Source organism: Anoplopoma fimbria, chromosome 6 (assembly GCF_027596085.1).
Source record: "Anoplopoma fimbria isolate UVic2021 breed Golden Eagle Sablefish chromosome 6, Afim_UVic_2022, whole genome shotgun sequence".
NCBI lineage: Eukaryota > Metazoa > Chordata > Actinopteri > Perciformes > Anoplopomatidae > Anoplopoma > Anoplopoma fimbria.
This window is the reverse complement of record NC_072454.1, coordinates 6,132,732-6,143,109: the sequence shown is the minus strand read 5'-3', so window position 1 is coordinate 6,143,109 and position 10,378 is coordinate 6,132,732. Positions and strand designations below refer to the sequence as shown.

Here is a 10,378-nt window from a genome sequence, read left to right as displayed (position 1 = left end):
TTTCGTATCAACTTTGGTAATAAAGTGAAAATGAATAAACATCCTATATATTACATCTTAATCATGAACACAACTTTGAAAGGTAACCATCTATATTTGGGCTTCCACAGAGGACTGAAGCTAACAGAAGCTAACCGGAGTTAGCCGCGTTGACGGACAGACGAGGAGGCGGGGCTTTCTTCGTCTAGAAGCTTTATTGATAATTGTTTACATCTCACAATGCATTCCACAAACACGGCTCCCAGCTGGAAGCTTTTTATCGTCACAATTGAAGTATGAAGTTTATCATTCACAATTATACTTGCATAACAAAGAAATGCTCGAAGGTTTCCCAAAAGTCACATCAAGTTGCAACTTTATTAAGATATTTGATCCACAGACAGTATGGTTATTTTTTTTATCTTTTTTCAATCCCATTTCATTTTTTTTTCTTCACTTTTTAGATATTTAAACAGATGTGGATGAATGTAAACGTGTTTCTTCCAGAGATTTTCAATACTAGACAGCTGCAAATGACATGGAAATAACGACTTTTATGTAATTAATGTGTTGTATTCGTCTAGCAAAGGTTTTCTAGGTGTTTCTAGCTAGAGTTACTCAGAAGCAATGACGTTTTTTTTTTGTTTTGTTTTTTTAATGGTAGTACCCCAACCCCCCCCCAAAGACGTTCACAAATTCGTCACATCGAGTCAAAAACCACGCAGCAGGTTACCGAGGAAACGAGCTCTTAGGGACACTATGGTGTTTCAGTAAAACAGCTAAATCACAAAATACTTCTAACTCAGTAATCATAGCAAAAAAAAAAAGAGAAAAATACAAATGAGGTGCTGTTTGCTGCTCGCTCTTAAAAAACAGCAGACGAAGGAAAAAAAAAAAAAAAAAAAAAACTCGACTGACTTCCCACAATGCACTGGGTGAGGAGAGGGAGGGTTAATTCCAGATTTAAATGTGTAACTGTGAGTTTTAGCAGCTCACAGAAACAGACGTTTAAAACTTGACATGAAATAAAAGCGGATCATCGAGCCGACCTCGGGGTCATGACCTCCGACCTGCTTCAACTTTTCCTGGAAACACACAAAAAAAAAAAAGGGAATTCTGAACTGGAAAAAAAGTGTTTTATTGTTTTGACAAATAAAGTTAGAAGGGCTGCATCAACGCCAGACCCCTCCTTCAGCCATCCTTCATATCCACCCCCGTCCCTCCCCCACCTACACACCCCCTCCTCCCATCTCTGCTCTCAGGACTTCCTGAAGCCAAACTCCGACTTATCGTTACTTCACTCTGCTTTGCGTTTCATCCCGGGGACCTTCGCCTGGACCCTGTAGGACGAAAAGAAAGTTTTAAATAAATTAAACAAATTGCATCAAAGACAGAAATGAACAAATAAACATTTTAATGGACTTCAATACGCCTGATCAAACTTTTCTCTTTGGTTTGTTCTTTCAGTTTAAAACCAGTTGTAGTTCATTAGTGCCACCATCTGGTCAGCTGATTGATTCGGATCTCTAAATGATTCACTAAAGTCAAATAAAACTTGGGACAAAGCTGAAGAATACTTTACATTAATATTGTTAAATAAATACAAAAGTCAATTTCTTGCTGTGAAGTTCAGTCTGAAACATTTCTAAATAGTAAAGAATAAGAAAAGGAAGAAGGATCCACTACTTACTTTCCAACAACGTCTTTGACCTGGTTGTTGACCAGAGCCACGTAGTGGTCGATCTGAGCCTGAGAACACAAACATACAAGTGTCAGGATCACATTAAAGTACTGCATTCAAAATCATATTTAAGTAAGATTGCAAGAGTATTATCAGCTCAATATATATATATATCATTGTTAAAGACTTACCTGGTGTTTCTCGTAGACGATCGGGCAGCTGAACAATCCGACCAGAGCTGAGGAAGAAGAAGAAAAAGGAGAAGTTATGTGACCAGTTTTACCGCCAGCTGCTTCTTATTGATCCGATTTAAAAAACTACAAACTCCAACAGACACTGAATCTCTCACAGAGCAACTAAAAGTCAGATGTAGTTCTGTGTAATTCTTTATTTCACCACCAGAAGGAGCCAAAGTAAGAATTGTTTTAACGCACACATCGTTTAAAGCTATTTATTGACACATATTATGTGGGACGTGTTCCTCACCCAGAATAAGAATAGTGAGCCCGTTGAACAAGGAGCCCACGTAAGTCAGGATCCACATCAGCCCAGCAAACTGCAGAGAGGAAAATAAAAATGAAACACTGATTATAAAACAGATCACAAACAAGGATCTGAAAAAAAGTATAAAAGCATACGGAATATATGTGAACAATTTGCTTTTTACATTTGAAGTAACAAAACAACTTTTAAACTAGATTTAACTTATAGAAGGATATCAATTCATTTTTAGGTTTTAAAATAAAAAATAGGGAAAAATAAAAACAACTTTAGTTTACTGTGAAATTAAACAATGAAAAAATAAGAAAAACCCAACATTTGAGAAGCTGGAAAATATTTGAAAGTTTCGAATCGCTCAGTGGTCTTAAACCAAGATTCACTTTTCAAAACTTGTAAGCAATCAATAGATTACTTCAATAATTGTCAAAAATAAGTCAGCTTGTTTTCGAAGATCAATACGAGTACAATGTTATTACAACTTGTGAAAATGGGAGATTTGCGATAAAATGAATGTTTTTCTGAACCCAGTGAGAGAACGATCCAACACATGAATGTAGTTTAATACTTGGATATTTGTTTGTTGTCTGTTTCTATTGGTTAAAACAGGATCAGGATGCAGAATCACGTCCGGTCTTTGTTTTGTAAAACTGAGATTTAAACCCTGAAGCTGTGTTAGTATAAATGCAGACAGTGCTGTAATGTAATGTGACATTTTTCCGCTTGTGTTAATGAGAACATGGAAACAGCTGGAAGCATAAATGACCAACACTGTTAAAGCAGTTAGATTTCTGAGTGGATGCCTGTGAGGGAAGACTGACATTTCAGTGACCTGTTGGCTGTAAACTGGTAACAGGAAATTAATCAGAGGCAGAAGAATAACAAGAATTTCCCATTATGCTTCCAGACACGCACGCTTGCAATCTGCTCAGAGTTTTAAAACGTTCCTGAGGCTCAAACTTCCTCTTGATCGGATTAAAAGTATCAGATTTTGTTTTACCCTTTAAGGGAAGTTCCTCTGCAGTGCTACTCTCAGATCTGTATTTGGACTGAAGGTTGGAGGGAGCAGCGAGGTGACGACAGGCCTCTGACAGCTGCAGAGCTCCGAAAGCTCATCTGTTACCAACACTGATCTACAGACGCATGAATCCACTGTAGGTGCTACTGATTAACAAGGCTGAGACTTCAGAGAAGAACTGACTGGGAGGACAGGAGGTCTTTATCATGCACAGAAGGGCAAAACATTTAAATTAAAGCCAACATATAGTGTCGAAGAGAAGCCTGGACGGAGCTGAAAGCTCTAAAGTTGTTTCCACCCAAGTTTGACAGCAAGGAGCATTAACCTGACAAGTGGCAAAGGAAGTACTCAGATCTTAACTTAAGTAAAAGTAGTAATTCCACAATAGAGAAGTACTCCGTTACTGTATTTACATTTGTTGGGTAGCTTAATCTATAATAAAAAAATCCTCATATAATAGTGGATTCTATTTTGTATTAAGGATCTAATTCCACAAAGTTATGTTGCCAAATAAATGTAGTTGTGTAGAAGTATAGAGTAGCACAACATTGAAATACTCAAGTTACATACAAGTACATCAAAATTGTACTATGTACAGCACTTTAGTAAATTAACGTAGTTACTGACTGACACGCTGCAGGTCGACGACCCTGAAAATCCAGTGAAAACGCCAACTGTGGCGTCAAACACTGACGCCAACCAGCAGCTCTGGTTTAATATACAGCCTACAGAGCTGAGCAAAGGACTCATCATTTCTTCTACACAATATTTCCTTATTTAGGGTCTTGATGATGGGGGTGTGAAGCACTATCGACCACGTCACTCATAAATCTCACGTAGGTATTAAACATTAGAAAAAAAGTACCTAAACATCTAAAATGGACTCCTTTAACATCCTAAAAAGGTCCCCTAAATGCCGTAGGAGATCTTCCTGATCATTTTAAACAATCATTATGTTTCCACACTAATTTATTCAGGCTTGTCATTTAATTTCCCATCATTCTGTGTACTAGTGAAGTGCCTGTTGCTGCTTGCAGCTTTCTCGGGAACCGCTGATAAACAACTTCAAGTCAACTTCAAGTCAATCAGAAGAACTGTTGTCGGAAAAACTTGCAAGGACATGCAAACAAAGACTCCATTCATATGAGTTAGATGTGATAAACCAGTTTTAGGGAAAAACATGTTGGGAGTTAAGAGGGTTTCCAATGAAATTCAAACTTTTGACAAACTTGATACTGTTTCTATTTTTGAAGACAATTTTCCCTTTAAGTCCACAATACTCCTTATGTTTAGGTGTCATCCTCCTGCCTGTATTTTCTGCTACTTTAAATACTGTTCTATGTGTCTAATATTAATCATTTCTGGTTCCAGTTAGCGTGAACCAGAGACATCCTCACCTTGATGGAGTCGACCAGGTCCTCGACCAGGAACAGGCGCCTTAGTTCACAGATGGTCTTGTTGAGTTTGGCCAGAGCCAGGTCGCTGTACTTGTGGACAACGTCCTCGGACAGCGCCACCTCCTGGTCCAGGTACTGCCTGAGAGGAGCAGCAGAGGAGCGGGTTAAAAGACAGAGCAGAGGACGGTGAGACTTTCTGCAGGTCTCTTTTCTTTTCATTGAGGTTTATACACCGTAGAATGTATAGAAATCATCTTGTATGTCGCTTCAAACGTCCTAATCTTATGTTAATCTGAGGTAATCTGCCTCTGATGTGCTGTGAGGTGAGTTTGCAGACCAGCAGGTGAAAAAACACAGTAAGACGGTTTTGAAAAGGAGCCAGGAGGAAGGATGAACGACTGAACAGCACGACGTGGAACCAGCAGGATCATTAAAGAGTCCGCTCTGTGTAATCAGAGGGATCCGGTTTAGTATTTTAGAGTACAGTGGTATTCAGTGTGTTTCTATGCAATGTAGTCGATTGTAGTTGTCATCTGGGCCAGACATGATACCCTCAGCAGACCAGTCCGCCTGCAGCGCTGACTGATCATCAGGATTAATCAGGTCATTGATTTCTGTGATGAGATTGGCCGAGTTTAAATCCCAAAGAAACCAGACTTCTTTTAGTGCTTGATTTTATATCCTATGCTACTCTGTGTGTACCATTTTTCTACTAGGTATGTTAGGTGTCTGAATATCTTTAAACGCACCATTTAAATGTGTATTATTATTAATATTACTTTGCATTATTATTACTTTGGTGGAGCTGGCTTGTTGCGCTTAATATTACCAATATACTACCAATACTAGCTGCTCTGTTGTCAACAATGTTGGGCTGCAAAAGATATGCATGTGGGGCTGAAATTCAATCCTGGTGACGTTCTTTCGAGAGATGAAGTGACTTGAACCAAGATCGTGAAATATCAGCCGAACACAGTATGGCCAGAAAAAAAATTTCTAAACCGCTTCAATCTCCAACTGCTAAAACTAAATATTTGGAGCCTAATTGCGCCGATGTGTTTCAATAATGATCTTTGTTCACTTTGATTATCTGGATTGGAAAACAAAATCAAGATCAGACAGTATTCTCTCCTGTCATGTAACACCGTCGGGAAATTGACAAATGGAAGTTGGAATAGTTTATTTATTTTTCTTTTGGGCGAAAATTGACTTTATTGCAAATAATACAGTTAGTCTCTGAAATATACAGTTTAACGCAGTAAACATGGAAGAAAAGACGAACATAAATACAACAGCTGATTGTAAAATGTTCATAGGTAGTTTAAAATCATATGGTGTATTTTCTGACTTTCATGACCATGAAAAGTTTTTGTTGCCGTTGCTGGTACTCACTTGAATGGGTGACCCTCATCGGACTTCTGGATGGCCTGCAGGATGCCTTTGTATATCCTGAAGCAGATGGTGACCGAGAGCAGAGCCAGGCCGATGTAGGAGCTGACGCTCACGATGCTGCACAGCGTCAGGGAGAGGAGGAGCAGCAGGGCGGCGCCGAACACCACACCTGTGGTCTTCACATCACGCCAGTAGAGGAGATCCACCACTGCAGGAGGAAGAGAGACGGTCAGTGACAAACATCCAGAGAATTGTGAGTTTATGTCCTCAAATGAAACCTGGAGGGTGTGTTGCATTTAAAGATTTATTTAATATTGAACTGCAAAAGAAAAGGAGTCAAAGTACCACCTTTTTATTTTTTTATTTAAATGTATATTATATTTTTTTTAATCTCTATTGTGCTGTGATTATTGGTTTGAAAACACTTTTATTATGGGAAAATATGCTCGATGTTTCATAATTTTTTTGTAAATGGACTTTGATGGTTTACATGCACATTCACTGATTGAGGGACTTCCTTGAAATCTGCATTACACAGTATTTTTCTATGCAAATTTGGGAATTTCACACCACTGTCTAAAACACACGCTGAGATCAGAAATCAATTAAACTGTCGTGGGGATTGAAAGAGATGCACTGTTTGAGAGTTAAGATAAAAACCAAAGATCAATTTGTTTTGGGTCCAGACGAAACACAAGACTCATAAAATGGTCGCGTAAAGTTTAAGCTCCTCGGGGGAAAGCGGTTTGAAACGCACACTGCTTCTTTCTCCACTCAACTGACATTCTGCTTCAACTAACCGTCACATGGTCGGTGCATGTGATGGAGCAACTTTTAAGTTTGGGTGGGGGGGGTCAGAAGTCACACACTGTCATCCCTCACTGCAGCTTCTGACTCAAAACGTCCTCGTCTCTGTGCCTTCTGGACTTTCTTTCCACTTTTCACCCGGACGCCACAATGACGACTTCTAGGTGATGTAACACCAGCTACCGCCGGCCATCTTGGAAGTCATCTGCTTTGACTTGCATGAGCAATATTTTATTCATGCTGTCCAAAACTCACAAAATGTCCACCCTATCTCACGGTCTATGTTATGAAAGTTTTGAATCAGATATCTGTGGATAACGAGGAAACTCCCCAAACCAGTTTCTTGTCTTTTTGCCAGGTTTTTGATAAAGAACAAAATGACTGCAAACAAAAGAGGGCCATGAATAACAACAATTGTGTTGTGGAGAAAAATAAACTTGAAATGTGATCATAACATTTGAAAGAATTACAATATCTAACAAACGTTTCCGTGCAGGACAACATTTTCTAGTTTGGCAGCATGAAGATCATTTTAAAATGTACAACAGCCTTTAACTGACAAATGGGAACAGGTCAGTTTACAGATCAGCAGTAGAGGAAGTAGACGCCTCTTTAAGCCACCTTAACTGAACTGAAGCATTGCTAAAACAGCTGTGGTAATATTGATGGACGGCCTTTTAATTGTTTCGCAATAAAAGCCTCCCAATGGTTTGCTGGTGGAAGATCACAGACCCTCTAGGGGGATGCGGGAGGCATGCAAACCTCAAAAGGATTTGTTTTTTACATTTTAAAGTTAAATGCATCAACCTGATGCACTTTAAGAGCAAATTATGAGGCTAGATCTATGAATAGCTTTGTGCTCTTGTAAACAATGTTATGCTTCTGATTTAGCAGTGGTGGAATGGAGCTAAGTACATTTACTCAAGCACTGTACTGCAGAACATTTGAGGTACTTGTAGCCTACATTATTGAGTATTTCTATTTCTTGTAACTTCTTTTATACTTCTGAATTTCAGCAATTTTTCGACTTGAATTATAGAATTATTAACAAAAAAAAGGCCATAAATACAATCAGCATTAGCAGTTTTTAAACATGGCGTCTTTCTGACGGAAGATTACTGCAGGGAGCTCCTTCAGTCTCTAAAGGACCTAGATAGGACGGGTGGAGGTGGTGGTGGAGATGGTGGGTGGGGTATCAGGGGGATCAGACAGCTGAGCTCATGACCTGGGTCCTGCTCGGAGCACGCTTATATTTCACCAGAGAATTCCAGACAGGTCAGTGGACAATTTTAGCAGTGAGTCGTGGGTTTCCTGCAGCCTCCGACGTCGCTCACAGTCGACACATTCTGTACTTTGTGACTCTGAATGACGAGAGCGCGACAAACTGCATGCTGGAATTTAACAGTTTAATGTTTCTGACTTGCTTATTGGAAATTACAGCTAAAGAACCTTCAAACTCAAGGGTTCACTTTTCAAATTCCAATACACGATCCACATCACAGAACAGGGCTTTAACTTTAGGGACCTACGGGCCAGATCAGAGTGCACTTGACCCCAGTTTTGTTTGATGAGTGTGAACATTGTGTAACGTACACTGGTACTGTCCGTCAACCACATATAATAGTCTATGGTTTGCATCAGGTAGGAAATAGACTATTTCAAATTCAAAGTTGGCCACTATTTAGAATGTGTTGTCATGACTACGTGACAGGCTCATTCGGGCATGGCCGTGATAGAATCTCTCTGTAGTTATGTCCTAAAATGGCCATCGTGTTCATGCATTTGCTGTGAAACTGACAGCAATCAATAATACAGCTATCTGTGGTGGTGAGGGTGTGTGGCAGTCACCGCAGTGCGCTCTGTGCGCCCAGACGCTGCTGACAGCACAGTTTGTTCACCGCAGCGTAATCGAACTGAGGCATGGCACAAATCAATCATACATAAAATGGAAACGCCCTAAACGAGTCTCAAGGTCTAGGATACATCCAGAGATAACGAGCGTTTGCCGATAAGCAAAGCAGCATTAAAATGCAAACTGAGGCTGCAGGCGAGCTGATGTACAGAGAGAACGCGTCATGTGCTCAGCATCACCGACCGACTGGCCACAATATGTTTGGGAGCTGACCAAAATGTTCAAAAGCCACCAAAGGATTTCAACAAAACAGATTTGTTGCCAAGTGGACAAATACAACCGACTGCAGGACACAAACAATTGTTTAAATAAGCTTAGTATAAAACATGTTAATTCTACAGAGAGGTCTGAACTGACTAGATCATCGTCGATAAAATTGATTAGGTATATATCATTCAAGTCACTGTGACAGAAAAATGCTGAATATTCTTAGTTTGCTGCTTCTAAAATGTATCAAAATGCTGCTTTTCCTTCTTTTATATCAGTGCATATTTAGTATTGGACTACTGGTCACATAAATAAAGCATCTGAAGACAATAAAGTTTTGATGGATATTTTTTTCACCATTTTAAAAAGGTGCTACTGGATGTCCCACTTTCCATCACCCTCATTGTATTTACTTCACAACAAGTAGTTGCCAGTTCTGTCAAGGACGTATGCGTCTTTACTTAAAAAAGTACAGTTTAACAGGATATGAGGAGATTCAGCAAGGAAACAGACATTTGAAGGGAGTACAAATGTTGCATGTTAGCTCACCCCATGGTCTTTCTGCACAGTTACCTAATAAATGAGATAAACCAAGAACGGCACATTACTTGACAAGTTCGAAAACAAACAAACAGATATAACATTTTCAATACAGAAAAAACTAAAAAAGAAGAAGCACGTCTTGGTTCGAGAGCTAATAACTTGAATAAAGCTATAATGCATGAAATCTATCATAACCATGTGATTAATAATAGTTGCTTTACATATGAATGAAACAGTCACATATGTTCTGCTCCATCTTTTAGAATAATCAATTTTTCTGTTGCAGACTACAGAGCTGCTGCTTTCCACTGATTCCAGATCAGATCAGATGGGTTTCAAGTATAGACGACATCCAGTACCAGTCAAAAGTTCTACATTGTAGATTAATATTGAAGACATCCAAACTATGAAGTAACACATATGGAATTATGTGGTAAACAAACAAATGCTCAACAAACCAGAATATGTTTTATATTTTAGATTCTTCAAAGTAGTTGAATGAGAAGGTGTGTCAAAACTTTTGACTGGTACTATATGAATGAAACAGTATCCATCTTTTAGAATAATCAGTTTCTCTGTTGCGTGGCACCTGTTTACAGTTTTTTTTAACTAAAACGTTTTTAAAATGCATCTGTAGTCTGTGCAAAATGCAATTTGCAAAAACTATTGTTAGTTGCTTCCCTACATGAAACATTTTTGTTGTTTATGAATTTCACTAATAACTTCAATAAAGCCAACTATAATGCATGCAATCTATCATAACCATGTGATTATTAACAGCATGAAACAGTCACATATGTGATCAGTTTCTCTGTTGCTTGGCAGCTGTTTACAGGTGCCAAGCAACAGTTGGCACACACACTTGGCACACTTTTAACTTAAAAAGTGAACGTTTTTAAAATGCATCTGTAGTCTGTGCAAAATGCAATTTGCAAAAACTATTG

At 38.9% G+C, this 10,378-nt stretch overlaps 1 protein-coding gene across 10 annotated transcripts in view; it reads right to left on the bottom strand.

The window, feature by feature from the left end:
- Positions 1–540: 540 nt before the first annotated feature.
- Positions 541–10,378, bottom strand: part of rtn4a (reticulon 4a) — a 30,227-nt gene continuing 20,389 nt past the window's right edge. For 6 of the 10 annotated variants that reach the window (XM_054599570.1, XM_054599574.1, XM_054599573.1 and 3 more), the window contains 6 exons: positions 5,966–6,173; positions 4,574–4,712; positions 2,147–2,216; positions 1,852–1,898; positions 1,670–1,728; positions 541–1,319 (listed from right to left, as the gene is read on the bottom strand). In XM_054599570.1, coding sequence (XP_054455545.1) covers positions 1,277–1,319; positions 1,670–1,728; positions 1,852–1,898; positions 2,147–2,216; positions 4,574–4,712; positions 5,966–6,173 — 566 coding nt within the window. In that variant the 3' untranslated portion in view covers positions 541–1,276. Of the gene's footprint in view, positions 1,320–1,669; positions 1,729–1,851; positions 1,899–2,146; positions 2,217–4,573; positions 4,713–5,965; positions 6,174–9,440; positions 9,465–10,378 lie in introns of all 10 variants that reach the window. The other 4 variants (XM_054599569.1, XM_054599572.1, XM_054599571.1 and 1 more) reach the window with 1 other exon arrangement.